Raw genomic sequence first — 15292 nt, forward strand, 5'->3', positions numbered from 1 at the left:
GAGTATTGTTCATGCTTTACTATCTATTGCTCCTGTTATTTACTTGTTACATTTATATCCTATCTTATCTTTCGTTCAGTTCCAAATGGCATATGGAGGCATTTTTTTTCTCCCAACAGCAAATCTTTGAGGAAGTTTGAGCTCTCTCTGTGTGTGTGTGTGTGTGTGTGTGTGTCTGTCTGTCTGTCTGTCTGAGAAAGCCTAGCTTAAGTTGTTCAATGAGCTTTCACTGTTTTTGTAGTAGCTGATCTTGGTTTTCTGTCAGTTTTATTTTGTATTTTCTTTTTAATTCTTTTAATTGTGATGCACTTCATTTTTACTCTACTATGTACTGTGCTGTAATATTCACAGCAGTAGCAGCAGAACCAGCCTTTTTAAATGTCTTTTTGTGTCTTATTTAGCTGATATGAATACTTTCTCCTTGGCTTCTAAGAAAGGTTTCATGTATTATTTTTAGTCCAGATGATGACAATGCAGTAAAAGAGGATTTTGACTCTACTAAATTTAGGCCAGACATTTTAGCCTAAGGGGAGCATGGCAGTGAACAGTTAGACATGCTTTAGTCTTGGAGAATCTACTTTGCTTTCATTAGAATCCTGACATCCATCAACAAGCAAGAAGGAAGAATCCAGAGTCTTTTTCCACTGAGGAAACCAGTGCAATCAGTAGAAAGAGGAAGGAAGGCTATTTTTTCTTGGTTCTTGATTCCTCAAATTCTATGCCAAACGTTTCTGGGGAATTGTCTGAAAAAGGCTTGAGGCTAGCAGGGATGACTTGCTGTGCAAGAATAGTGCCTATAAGTGCAACAATTGATTCTTACACCCTTTAAAAACCACCCTGAGGTGAGAATTCTTGGAAAACTGAATGTAAAGCACAGTTCTTTCGTATAAAAATTTATTTATTTTATTTATTTATTTATTTTTATACTTTTATACCGCACCATCTCCCGTAGGACTCAGGGCGGTTCACAGGCATATTAAAATACAACAATAATAAATAAGCAATTTAAAACCCAATTAAAACAAAATATTTCAATCGCCAAATAACTAAAACGGTAAAAACCAGTTAAAACCCATTAAAATTAACTAAAATATTTTATTCTTAGGCTAGTCCAGCTTGTTGAAATAATAAAGTCTTCAGTTCATGCCTGAAGGTCCGAAGGTCTGGGAGTTGCCGTAACCCTGGAGGAAGCTCGTTCCACAGGGCCGGTGCTGCCACAGAGAAGGCCCTCCCCCTGGAGGTCGCCAACCTGCATTGCTTGGTCGACGGCACCTGGAGGAGGCCCGCTCTGTGGGAGCGCACCGGTCGTTGGGAGGCTATCGGTGGCAGGAGGCGGTCTCGTAGGTACCCCGGTCCTAAGCCATGGAGCGCTTTAAAGATGATGACCAAAACCTTGAATTGCACCCGAAAGGCTACCGGCAGCCAGTGTAGGCCGCGCAGGATAGGTGTTATATGGGAGCAACGCTGTGCTCCCTCTATCACCCGCGCGGCCGCATTCTGGACTAACTGGAGCCTCCTGGTGCTCTTCAAGGAGAGCCCCATGTAGAGAGCATTGCAATAGTCCAGGCGGGAAGTGACGAGGGCATGAGTGACCGTGCATAAGGCATCCCGGTCAAGGAAGGGGCGCAACTGGCGAATCAGGTAAACCTGATAAAATGCTCCCCTGGCGACAGCTGTCAAATGATCCTCTAAGGACAGTCGATCGTCCAGGAGAACGTCTAAGTTGCGCACTCCTCCCCTGGGGATCAGTACTTCCCCCCCCACAGTCAGCGATGGTGTAAGCTGACTGTACTGGGACGCCGGAACCCACAGCCACTCTGTCTTGGAAGGGTTGAGTCGGAGCCTGTTCCTCCCCATCCAGACCCGCACGGCCTCAAGACACCGTCCCATCACCTCAACGGCTTCGTTGGGGTGGTTCTGTACAGCTGTGTATCATCAGCGTACAGATGATAATCCACCCCGAACCCACAGATAACCTCACCCAGCGGCTTCATATAGATGTTGAATAGGAGAGGCGAGAGAACAGACCCCTGAGGCACCCCACAAGTGAGGCGCCTCGGGGTCGATCTCTGCCCTCCTGCCAACACCGTCTGCGAACGGTCAGAGAGATAGGAGGAGAACCACCGATAAACGGTGCCTCCCACCCCCAATCCCCCCAACCGCCGCAGCAGGATACCATGGTCGATGGTATCAAAAGCCGCCGAGAGATCTAATAGCACCAGGACAGAGGAACAACCCCTGTCCCGGGCCCTCCAGAGGTCATCCACCAATGCGACCAAAGCCGTCTCGGTGCTGTATCCGGGTCTGAAACCGGACTGGAACGGGTCTAGATAGACAGTTTCCTCCAGGTATTGAGGAAGCTGATATGCCACCACACTCTCAACAACCTTCGCCAGAAAGCGAAGGTTGGAGACTGGACGATAGTTCGCTAATACAGCCGGGTCCAGGGAGGGCTTCTTAAGAAGGGGCCTCACCACCGCCTCTTTCAAGGCGGAGGGGAAAACACCCTCCAACAAAGAAGCGTTGGTAACTCCCAGGAGCCAGCCTCGTGTGACCTCCCGTGTGGCCAGTACCATCCAGGAGGGACACGGGTCCAATAAACATGTAGTGGGATTCAGCCTACCCACAACTTGTCCATGTCATCAGGAGTCACAGGATCGAACTCAGCCCAGATAACATTCTCAAGACTCATCCCCTACCATCCCACCCGGATCTATCCAATCAGTGTCCAAGCCATCCCGAATCTGAGCGATTTTATCAGACAGATACTGTACAAAATCCTCAGCTCGTCCCTGTAAGGGGTCCTCCTGAGCCTCCTGCGTAAGCAGGGAGCGGGTCACCCTAAACAGGGCGGTGGGCGATTATCTGCCGATGAGATGAGTGTGGAGAAATAGTTATGTTTCGCCACTCTGATTGCCACTAGATAGGTCTGAATATATGACCTTGCTAGTGTTCGGTCAGATTCGGAGCGGCTGGACCTCCAGGTGCTCTCTAGGCTTCTTTTCCGGTGCTTCATCTCTCTCAGCTCCTCGTTATACCAAGGAGCTGGTCGAGTTCGTCGCCAGGTCAGAAGCCAGCCGCCGCCTCCTCCCAGGCGGCTGCCAGTTCCTCAGCCGAGCCGTGGGCTAAATCCCTCGGAAATGGCCCAAGCTCCGTCAGAAACCGCTCTGGGTCCATCAGGCACCTGGGACGGAACCATTGAACCGGTTCCGTCTCCCTGCGGTGAGGTGTAGTGGTCCGAAAGTCTAGTTGAAGGAGTATGACCATGACAGGGGTTGAGATATTAATTCCCCCAACTTCAGATCATTAAGCCACTGTCCCGAGACGAAAATCAAGTCCAGTGTGTTACCCCCGACGTGGGTGGGGATGTCAACTACCTGGGTCAGGTCCAAGGCCGTCATGGAGGCCATGAACTCCCGAGCCGCCGTTGACAATTTGCCTGCCGACGGCAAGTTGAAATCCCCCATGACCATAAGTCTGGGGGTCTCAACCGCCATCCCGGCTATCATCTCCAAGGATGTTAGAAAAAGGCACAGCAGTTGGGATCCATATATTTGTCCATAATTTCAACGGTAGCCTTAGAACCCATATTCTGAATGATTATCATATATTGATATTAAAGTATTAAGAAAATTAATCAGTTTTACCTCCAAATTTAATATTAACAGAAAACCTCTTAAAAAAACATTTTTGACATATTGGCATTTAAAAGATGAAGGCCAGCTTTCTCTAATTATGAATATAAGTTTGTAAGATCTTTTTCTAGAATATTTGATTTGGCTTCTTATACCCTCACCTTGGATAAACAAATATGCTTTGAGCAATAATCCAAAGTAAATATGGCTATACATTTTATTATTCTGTTTAAACGACAAATGTTATATTTATTATGTCACTATGTTAGTAAGTCCATACTTCACTTCTACATTTTACCTATTAACCTAGTCAAGAGGTATGTCATTTAAAACACAAATATTAATAGGCTTACAAGCAGTGGTGAGTTTCTACCAGTTCGCCCCGGTTCAGGCAAACTGGTAGTGGTGGCAGCGGGAGGCTCCGCCCACCCACCTGGATATCATCACGGATGCTCTGTGCATGAGCAGAAGCACCACACATGAGTGAAGCGAGCACCCACGCACATGTTCACAGTTCCGAACCGGTAGCAAAATTAAGTGGAACCCACTACGGTTTACACATGAGACATGTTAAAACATGTTATTAAGAAGTGAAGAAAGTCCATTAGAGGGGACTTCTAGGCCAGGAATAGTGAACTAGACCTCTCCAAAGGTGCAGAGATGCTGCGGTAGCCAAAACTGACTGGCGGCAGGCACAATCTAATGGGACATCTCTGGATAAAGAATGATCACCCACTTGTGGTCCAGGGAGCTGCTCCTTGCAAGGAGACTGCAAGATTTTGGTCAACCCGTGTTATTGAGTGCTGGGAGATAAAGGAAGCCATTGAGTTTGCAACTCAGTGGAGCGTCTAAAGATATTGGATTCATCCAATGTCACTTTCACATTTATAATAATTTTGAAGTTAAAAACTACTTGGTGAGTAAAACTTCATCCCATTATAAAGGGGAAACTGACCAGTTAAAAGAATGTAAAGAGTATAAAATAAATGAAAAAAGGCAAATTTGAATTAAGTTAAGAAAACTATAAGCAAATTAGTAAAATAGATAAATTTGTAACACAAAGGTGCTTTCTTTCGAAGAGGGCTGACAACCACATGACTGAAAGGAATATAAATCGTCCATTCTCCATTATTCAGTCAGAACTGAAGAAGCTTCTTGGATGAGAAGCAAAATATCTTCTGGCAAAACAAGGAAGTCCAGTTGCCTTTTGAAAGAAAGCACCTTTGGGACAATCATGTCCTAGATGACTGAGAATCTCCGTAGACTTTAACTATACACTTTGGGATGAACACCTTCAATTAATTTCAAACTCTAAAGCTTTTTTTCTGTAAACTCTGCAGCCAGAACTAAACGATTGAGTCATAACCTCTGAGTCAGCCAAAGCTTGATTCTGGTAGTTTTATTAATGTAAGTCTTTAAAACAATAAAATGAAAGTTAGTTACTGTGTATCTGAAGACACACACTTACTAACAGTTAATTTAGAAACTCTGAGGATGCCAACTTAGTTGATGCTAAATCCATTTTTAAATGTTCTTTGGTCAGCATAAGATATCAGTACCACCACAGAAAATAAAAACATTCAAAATGGTGTAGTGTAGTGTATTAGTTAAAAGAAAGACTTCAAATGAAAACCATTTATACTAAGGCATACAGGTTCGCTGTGTTCTGAAGAGAATGGAGCTATGCTTATCTATTAATTTAGATAGAGGAAAATCCAGGTTGCTTAATGACCCAGCAGGGTACTAATATAAACAGTTGATGTACATACCTTTTCCATTAAATTAAGATCAGATTTTAAAGCATATTTAATAATGGTGTAATAAATATGGACAAAATTGAGGGGGTAGAAAAAAGAGACGAATGCCATAAAAATGAGCATTACAAACAAACATTACACTTTTACAGATAGTAGTTATATGCTAAAAATAATTTGGGCTAGTTCTCACCCGACCAGATGTGGGAAGCGTAATTTCTTCCATTCCTTTTTGCAAGAGATCGCTGAATAGTTGAGGTAACCCTTTGGCGGAAATGACTGACTCTGCGAAGTATCTGGTGATGATTTTCTTGTCCATCTCTTGAATATCCACGCTGAGACATGGTGTTGTTGTCGCATTAATTTTTAATGTTTCCTAGAATGAAAACCTATACAGTATTTCTCTTGAAACCTTGATTGCAGTTGGTACTCCGAAGCTATTTAAAAGTGAGTCTTTTTAAAATTACCAAACACTGCAACATTACAAGAATAAAGTGAAATCACATTTATTTCATTTAGAAAAGCAGTGAGTTTCTTGAAGACTTACTGTACACTTTGCTGAGCAAATTTCAAAGCATATCCAATTTTTTGATGTACAAAAGACATTCACTATTTCTCTAATAGCCAGTCCTTCAAATCAAAAGCAACTTAGACATACAACTCATCCAGAAGTGTTTTTAATTAGAATCTTTGACTGTAGTTGCATCCAAGTGTACGGTTTCTCTTTTTACAGTGTATCTTTTCATAGCATTCTCATCTGTTTTTCATCTCTAATTGCATAGGAATATCCTCTGAATTGCCAAGCAACAGATATCCATACAGGTCCTCTTCAAATATTCAAAAATTAGCACTTAATGAAACAGACGTCTTTTATTTGAAAACTAAAAGTTTCAAATCCTAGATCTGGCTGTCAAGAATGATGTTTTCTGTCAAGATTGTTTCTAGCTGCTGATTTCAACAAGGCAGAGGTACCTACCAATGTTCAAATTCAAGGTTTATGGACTCATCATATAACAAGCATTAATTGTTCATCAGTCTATCCAGTACAAAATATGTTGCTTCAGAGCTCTTCAAAGCAAAAATTGATTTTTCGTCAAAGCATTCAAAACGGAAAAGAACAACTCCCAGAAAAACTCTGGTTTAATAAACAACTTGCAATGGGAAGGAAGGGAGGGGATACAGACCACTGTTCTGCAGGATTTGTTCTCATCTTATTCAACACAGGAGAGAGGAAACTGCTTGCATTGCTTTCCTTGGCAGTAACTCCTTTCCATGAAAGATATTTAACTGGGGGTGCAATCAGAAAGCCAGCACTTTCCCACAATAGCATACCAACATGCAAACACTGTGAAGTATAGCAGCTAATCTGACACCATATGAGACTTAAGTGTTGAGCATTATCTTATGTGAAAAATGCATATAGCGCATTATTGTTGCTTTTCCAACAAACGTGTATTTTAAGAAAGATATATATATACAAAAACAATTGGAAGACTAAATTATCCCAGCTTATGGAGTTTTCTTTAAAAATGTGACATAATGAAAGTCAATGTCAATTTTTTTACATGAAAAGAAGCAACACCTTTTAGAGTTGTATCATTCAATATATATTAATTTTGTTTTCACTAAATTTTTCATGATATGCAACTTGACTGTTTTCTTTTACAACAGGGCTTTAAAGTTGCTTTTTAAAATGCTCCAATATTGCATATTAAAACAATGGTTTGGAAAAACATAACTTACGATCTACGTACAGTGAATATAGAAAGTCGACACACCACTCTTAAAATGCCAGATTTTTGAGATGTAAAAAAAATCAGACCAAGATAAATCAATTCAGATTTTTTCCACCATTAATGTAAGATACAAGCTGTATATATAATTGAAAGCAAACTGAAATCTTTCAGGGGGAAAAATAAAAACAAAAACTTTACAATAAAATGGTTGCATAAGTGTGCCCATCCTTAAACTAATATTCTGTTGAAGTGCCTTTTGATTTTATGACAGAATTCAATCTTTTGAGGTAGGAGCTATCAGCATAGCACAGCTTGCCTTGGGAATCTCTGCCCACTCTTCCTTGCAAAAGCTGTCAGACTGTGAGATCATCTCCTATACAAAATCTCAGATTTTTCAATTGGATTCAGGTCCAGGCCAGGGGTGTCAAACTCACGGCCTTGGGCCAGATGCGTCATGCGCTGGCCACACCCACCCCCATCTTAGAAAGGGGGGAAAAGTCACAATATATCACGTGATGATAACGTGATGCCACATGTTTGACAGCCCTGAACTAAGCTGTTCCAAAACTGATTTTTCTGGTGAAGCCATTGTTTTGTTGATTTGGAGGTATGCTTTGGGTCATTGTCGTGTTGAAAGATGAAATTTCTCTTCGTCTTCACCATTTAAGCAGAGGCCTGATGACTTTGTGCCAAAATTGATATTTAGAACTGTTCATAATTCCCTCTACCTTGACTAAAGCCCCAATTCCTCAAAGCGTAATGAAGCATCACCATGCTTCATTGTGGGTATGATGTACTTTTGGTGATGTGCACTGTTGTTTTTGCACCAAGTATGCGTTTTGGAATTATGGCCAAGAAATTCAAGCATGGTCTCATCAAGCATGGTCTCATCACATTTTCCTGTATGCTTTTGTCAGATTTGATCTAGGTGTTTGCAAAATTTAGCCAGGCTTGGATGTTTTCCTTTATATGAAAAGGTATCTGTCTTGCCACCCTACCTCACACTCCAGACACATCAGGAATATGAAAGATTGTTGTCACATGTAGTACACAACCAATGCCTGCCAGAACTTCCTGCAACTCCTTTAATGTTGCTTTGGGTCTCTTGGCAGCTTCTTGCATCAGTTTTTTCTTGTTTTGTAATCAATTTTGGAGGGACATCCAGTTCTTGGTAATGTCTATTGTGCCATATTTTTTCCACTTGATGGCTGCCTTCAATCTGTGTTCCATAATATTTACAATGCCTTGGAAATTGTTTTGTACTTGTTTCCTGGTTGATACCTTCCAACAGTGAGATCCTTTTGATGCTTTATAAGCTCTTTGAAGACCATGGATTTTGCTGTGAGAGGCAACTGAGTAAATGTCAGAAAAATCGTACTAGAACAGCTGAACTTTATATAGGCTTGATCAGAGTCACTTTAATTGTACTAGTATTTAACACCAGTTTGAATGTGATTGGTTAACTCTAACACAGCCACAGCCCTGTTTATAAGAGTGTGTGTACACTTATGCAACCACATTATTGTACATTTTTATTAACCACAGTACCTATAAAGACAAAGACAAATCACACAACATGAAAAAACGAGTTCCTGGAAATCAAGTACCATTGATTGGTAGTAATTAAAAGTACTATAACGTGTGTATGTGTTATACCCCATTACATCAAAATTATAAAAAAATATTTTAAAAATGCAGACTACAATAGGTGCCATCCCAAGACTTTAGAGCACGGGTGTCAAACTTGATCGTGTCAAGTGATGTCATGTGACACATCGCAACATTTTTTGTCTTTGCAGAGCCAGGGTGGGCATGGCCTGTGTATGATGCATCTGTCCTGTGGGTCCTCAGTTTGACACTTCTGCTGTAGAGGCCAATAATTTTTATCATTTTATTCATCTGGTTTGAAATATTTTTTCTTAGTTTGAAAGTCTGCTATACTGAGCAGAATCTCTAGAATAGGAAAAATATTTAGGCCTCATAGAGTAAACATTTATTTACTATATGTTTAAATGAGACCATTATAATTCAATGTGAGCTTGCAAAATATTTTAAGTGAGCATACAAATGCTACTGCTGAGCATAGGCAATAAAGATGTGTGGGGATTCAACTGCATGGTTTTGATTTTTGGCGCCATCTAGGCTGCCATCTTGATCTTTTGGATCCCCTACACATGGACGCCCCTGACTGCGTAGTGTAACTTTCCCTGCAAAAGTCTCAGAACCATCCTTGGAACCACTCTGGAAAGCAGTAGTAAAGTTGAAGATAAGCAAAACTCAAGAGATTTCATGTATCTCCCTCCCTCCCTCCAAGATGGCTATCAGTTAAGTTTAACATAGGTAACAAAACTTGAAGATTTCCAAGTACTCCAGCAGGATGCACTCGCAATCACTCGGTGGGGAGGGGGGGGACAGAAAGAATGCTAAATGTTTGGTAACTCATTTTTGCAAATTCAGACTTGTGGGTACAAATACATCTGTCATAGAAATCATAATTTGTAAGAAAAAGGACACTGCTCCTATTTCTTCTGAATACTAATCTGTCGGGTTCAATCAGATTACTCCAGTCTCCATAACAACCCACAATTAATTAGCACCTTCAAAGAGAGCAAGGACTTAACAGTATTAATTGGAAGTTCTGAACAAATACCACCTGCTCTTCTGTCTCCCCTGGGCAAAGATGAAACAAACTGCATTGGAGCACAAACAAACAAGGCATTGAAAAGCTGAGCTATGCTCAAATAAGATTTCTTTGTCTTTTGACAAGCCTGGCAATTCCAATGAAATATAGTCATACTTTTAAAATATTTTTTGGAGGATGGTTGGATGAAAAGCCAGCATGGCACAGAGGTCAAGAATCTGACAAGCTCCAGGCTAAACCAGGTCCAAGCCTTTACCCATTTCACAGGATTGTCACTGTGGGAATGATTCCCATACAAGCTGCCATGGGTTCTTGGAAGAAGGTTGCGACATAAAGTAATAGATAAAATGCCTGCAACAAGATGGGATGTTACCTGGATATATGCACACATAAATAATTAGCATTATTACTAAATGAAATGGTTGAGATTTAGTAGCAAATCACAACTGAATATTAAAAGAGTAGTTATGAGTGAGATGCTACTGTTTGATCCAGACTATTTTACCTGTGCTTGGTTCAACTGAAGTACAGCTTTTAAAACTTAAATGTTAAGCAGAAACCATAGTTTATTCAAAATCATAGTTTTTCAATCTCTTTCTCTCATGCTATTTATTTTAAATATTTACATAACCACCCATTTTATGTTCCATAATGCCAGATGACTTACAAATGCCAGATGGCTTACATAACCACCCTCATTGCATCGGCAGATAACCGCCCGGCCGCCCTGTTTCGAGTGACCCGTTCCCTCCTTCAACAGGAGGGACGGGATGACCCCCTGCAGGGACGAGCCGAGGAGTTTAACGGTTATCTATACGATAAAATCGTTCAGCTTCGTGATGGCTTGGATCATGATTGCGATGATTCAGCCGAGGTGGCAGAGACTCGTCTTGTTGAGGTTATTTGGGATGAGTTTGATTCTGTGGCTCTCGAGGACATGGACAGGTTGCTGGGGAGGTTGCATGCAACTACGTGTTTACTGGACCCGTGCCCTTCCTGGTTAGTACTGGCTGCTCAGGAAGTGACACGAGGCTGGCTCCAGGGGATTATAAATGCTTCTTTGGCTGAAGGGGCTTTCCCCACCGCCTTGAAGGAGGCGGTGGTGAGACCCCTCCTGAAGAAGCCTTCCCTGGACCCAGCTATTTTGGGTAATTATCGTCAGTCTCCAACCTTCGCTTTTAGCGAAGGTTGTAGAGAGTGTGTTGCATGGCAGCTTCCCGGCACCTGGAGGAAGCTGTCTATCTAGACCTGCTCCAGTCCGGCTTCCGACCCGGTTACAGCACGGAGACGGCTTTGGTCGCGTTGGTGGATGACCTCTGGAGGGCCAGGGACAGGGTTGTTCCTCTGCCTTGGTCCTATTAGATCTCTCAGCGGCTTTTGATACCATCGACCATGGTATCTTGCTGCGCCGGTTGGAGGGTTGGGAGTGGGAGGCACCGCTTATCGGTGGTTCTCCTCCTATCTCTCTGACCGGTCGCAGACGGTGTTGACAGGGGGCAGAGGTCGCCCCGAGGTGCCTCACTTGTGGGTACCTCAGGGTCGATTCTCTCGCCACCCTGTTCAACATCTACATGAAGCCGCTGGGTGAGGTCATCAGTGGTTTCGGGTGAGTTATCATCTGTACGCTGATGATACTCAGCTGTACTTTTCCACCCCGGACCACCCCAACGAAGCGGTCAAGTGCTGTCCCGGTGCCTGGAAGCCGACGGGTCTGGATGGGGAGAAACAGACTCAAGCTCAATCCTCCAAGACGGAGTGGCTGTGGATGCCGGCACTGGTACAGTCAGCTGCATCCGCAGCTGACTGTTGGGGCGAGTTAGTGGCCCCAAAGGAGGTGGTTCAACTTGGGTGTCCTCCTGGATGGTCGGCTGTCCTTTGATGAACATCTGGCGGCCGTCACCAGGAGGGCCTTTACCAAGTTCGCTTGGTTCGCCAGTTGCGCCCTTCCTTGACCGGGATGCCTTATGCACAGTCACTCACGCTCTGGTTACGTCTCGGCTGGATTATTGCAATACTCTCTACATGGGGCTGCCCTTGTGGTGCACCCGGAGGCTGCAGTTAGTCCAGAATGCAGCTGCGCGAGTGGTAATGGGAGCCGGCTGTGGCTCCCATGTAACACCACTGCTCTGTAGTCTGCACTGGCTTCCTGTAGTCTTTTGGGTGTGCTTCAAGATCCTGGTTACCACCTTTAAAGCGGCTTAGGACCCGGGTACTTACGAGACCGCCTGCTGTTACCTTATGCCTCCCATCGACCCGTACGCTCTCACAGAGAGGGCCTTCTCAGGGTGCCGTCCGCCAAACAATGTCGGCTGGCGGCCCCCAGGAGGAGGGGCTTCTCTGTGGGAGCACCAACACTCTGGAACGAACTCCCCCCTGGCTTACGTCAACTGCCTGATCTTCGGACCTTTCGTCGTGAGCTTAAAACATATTTATTCATTCAAGCAGGACTGGCATAAATAGTTGATTTTAAATTGGGGTTTTAATAATATTTTAAATTTTTAAATGTTTTAATTATTGGCCGTATAGTAATAGTTCATTTTAAATTCTTTTAATTGTATATATTCTGTGTTTTTATTCTGGCTGTACACCGCCCTGAGTCCTTCGGGAGAAGGGCGGTATAGAAATTTAATAAAATAAATAATAAATAAATAAATAAATAATGCAGTCCACACAAGTTATTTCAAGTTCTTTTTAAAAATAACACAAGCATTCTGTGTATCAAATTATTTTTTCCAGAACTCCCAATTGCTCGGAATCGAACAATTTTTCAGTGACTTCACCTTAAAATTTCTACAAGGATGTCAAGGTCATACAAAAATGTCAAGTTTCTGAGAGCTTAAACACGACATAAATGTAATACAATCCCCAACATTTTAATAGGATTTAATTCAAACAAAATTAAATTTGGGGGATACTATTTCCAGTTTTGTAAGAGCCAATGGATACATTGTTTCTCACAGAACATAAGCTACAAAGACATCCCAATCACTAAGAGGACATATGTATAGTTGATATATAAATCTCCAAAAAGGCATAGTTACTTTAAATACTTAAAGATGGATTCATGTTCCGCATCCTTTGAAACCAAATCAAATCTGAAAAACTGCAATGCCCTAATCTGTAGTTCTAAAGACAGACATTCCTATTAGTTATACTAATCATTTTATCACTACCATTAAGAAAATACATATTCATTTGAGCTGAATGCTTAGGGGAAAGAGTATTTACATCAAATTTGTTTTTGCTGACTCAAATGCAAGCAGCACTTAGGCTGAGACCATTATATCACTTCACAGTGCTTCACAGCCCTCTTTAAGTGGTTTTACAGAGTCAGCATATTGCCCCCATCATTCTGGGTCCTCATTTTACTAACCTTGGAAGGATGGAAGGCTGAGTCAACCTTAAGCCGGTGAGAATTGAACTGTTGAACTGATAGCAGCCAGCAGTCAGCAGAAGTAGTCTGCAGTACTGCATTTTAACCACTGTGCCACCATAGTTCAGGAGCAGCAGGAAACAAGTATTAACTTTATCTAATTTGTCTTGGTCACTCAAGAACAGAAACTGACAAACTGTAGCATTTGTGTCACATGTTTTGATACTTCCTCTGCCATTGCAAGGGTCACCTGCAGTGAGTCTATAGTTTGCATGTGCTTCAGAAATTGTTTTGGAAAAGCATGTTCAGAGATTGTTTGGAGGTGGCTTAGTCCCTTTGTCATCAACCTAGATTGGGAATGGGACTTGGAGTATTCCTGTTGGTACATTTTGTTAGTCTAAGCTTCCTAGGAATTGCTGGATTTGGACTCTGAAAAGAGAATCAGGACTATTCCCTTTGTGACAGCCAGTCTGGACTTTAAGTCCCGGCCCTTAGTAGGATATGTGTGTGGTGGAGGGAGGGAGGGATTAGGTAGGTAATGTACTATACAAAGATGAAGTAAAATTCTCAGTGCAGCTTCTACTGAGTGCAAAGGGACCTCAAGTAAGACATGTGAAGGAAGCAAGATGACTTGGGACTCCAAATCCAAGAAGGTTTAAAACATTCTAAATACACTATTGTATATATCCTAGAAGTATTTCAGCAGGTTTTTCCCACAGAGTTTTGCCTAGACATAAAAACAGTATCTATGGAGACTTACAACCAGTTAGAGACTAGGCCCCATAACTGGCAGGGTTTGGGCAGCTGAGCCAATCCCATTTCAGCTGCTGCTTCAAAGGGAATGCCATGAAGACACCTTTACAGTATTTCTGTTGGAACTATAGGATCTTACAAGCAGGGATTCTCATCTCCTAGATTTTCTTCCTAAGTGTTCTAGCACCAAGTTGCTATTCCCCCCTCCCCCCTCAGTAATTAGTGAAAGAATGTTGGTTTTGCCATCATCATAGAAGCACTTGTTCTGTCCCTTATTGTGAAAGCCAGTACAGCAAGAAAATTATGAGGATGGAAGGTGGGGTGCAGAATGAAGAGCTAAACTTCTCAATTCCCCATTGGTGAGCAAGAACAGAGAAGAGCAGCAAAGCCAATGCAATGTGAAAATGTCTTAAATAAAAATGTCTTAAATAAAAATCAACCACTGTTGACTTTGACCCTTGATTTGGAACAGAATACTTGCATTCCTGGAATACAATGGCTTCGACTAAAAGTCATATGAATTACCTTGTAACCTAACATCTTATTGAATTAATGGGGGGAGGCATAAAAATTAACATTTCACAAAATGTTTATGGTTAATGACCACAATTGAAGTTATTACAAAGTGTTTATTGAATCATTTTGACAATGCAGTGCTTGCAACAGGCAGAGTAAAATTGGTGTTTCCAGATACAGTGAATTCTTACACATCTAGGGAACTCCATCAAATATTTCCAATGTTTCTAAATAGAAACCGATAAACTGATTAGCAAGAGGAGAAATAAAAGTAACCAGGATCTTGCTTTAAGGGGTGGTTTTGAAAATTCTAGGTGCTGTAAATTTTCTCCACGGCTGTTCAAAAATGTTTAATTATTTTATTAAAGATTTTAATGTTGTTCTTCCATTGAATTAACAGAACTAGGAGTAGTTAACAGACCCCAAACACCCAGGTATAACAAATAAATGCAAATTATGAACTAGTCTATTGTGTAAGTATTGTACATGAAAAGCACCCATTTAAAAAAGTATTCCATCTATTGAACAAAAAAATATAAAGAACCATTAGAATTTGGCAAAAAAATATATGCAATAAAGAATGGCAAATAACAGGGCTTTTATATTCATTTAGTGAGCCATTAATTGGGGGATAAGGGAGTATCACCAGATTTCTGCAAGAAATTATAATAGTGGTACTTCCTCACACATACCTCAGGAGGTAAGACATTAGAGCAAGAATATATATAGAATGCATAACCTTGTTACTGGATTATACTTTTTCCTGGGCTGTCATCAAACACATTAAATTAATATGATTACTGCATACAGAGGCACATGCATTTTAATATCCATCATTGTGCTGCCCTCTTACAGACGGTTAGAAAAATCAGCTAGCAAAGTGA

At 41.7% G+C, this 15292-nt stretch overlaps 1 protein-coding gene across 2 annotated transcripts in view; it reads right to left on the reverse strand.

Annotated features, from left to right (window-relative positions):
- Positions 1 to 15292, reverse strand: part of MCF2L (MCF.2 cell line derived transforming sequence like) — a 103852-nt gene that overhangs the window by 65005 nt on the left and 23555 nt on the right. Inside the window, exon 1 of one of the 2 annotated variants that reach the window (XM_058186824.1) lies at positions 5583 to 6482. The exons of the other annotated variant lie outside the window; for it this stretch is intronic. Within the exon in view, the coding sequence (XP_058042807.1) occupies positions 5583 to 5733 (151 nt within the window). The 5' untranslated portion in view covers positions 5734 to 6482. Of the gene's footprint in view, positions 1 to 5582; positions 6483 to 15292 lie in introns of those variants that run through there. 2 annotated transcript variants of the gene reach the window in all.

Source organism: Ahaetulla prasina, chromosome 5, assembly GCF_028640845.1.
Source record: "Ahaetulla prasina isolate Xishuangbanna chromosome 5, ASM2864084v1, whole genome shotgun sequence".
Classification (NCBI taxonomy): Eukaryota; Metazoa; Chordata; class Lepidosauria; order Squamata; family Colubridae; genus Ahaetulla; species Ahaetulla prasina.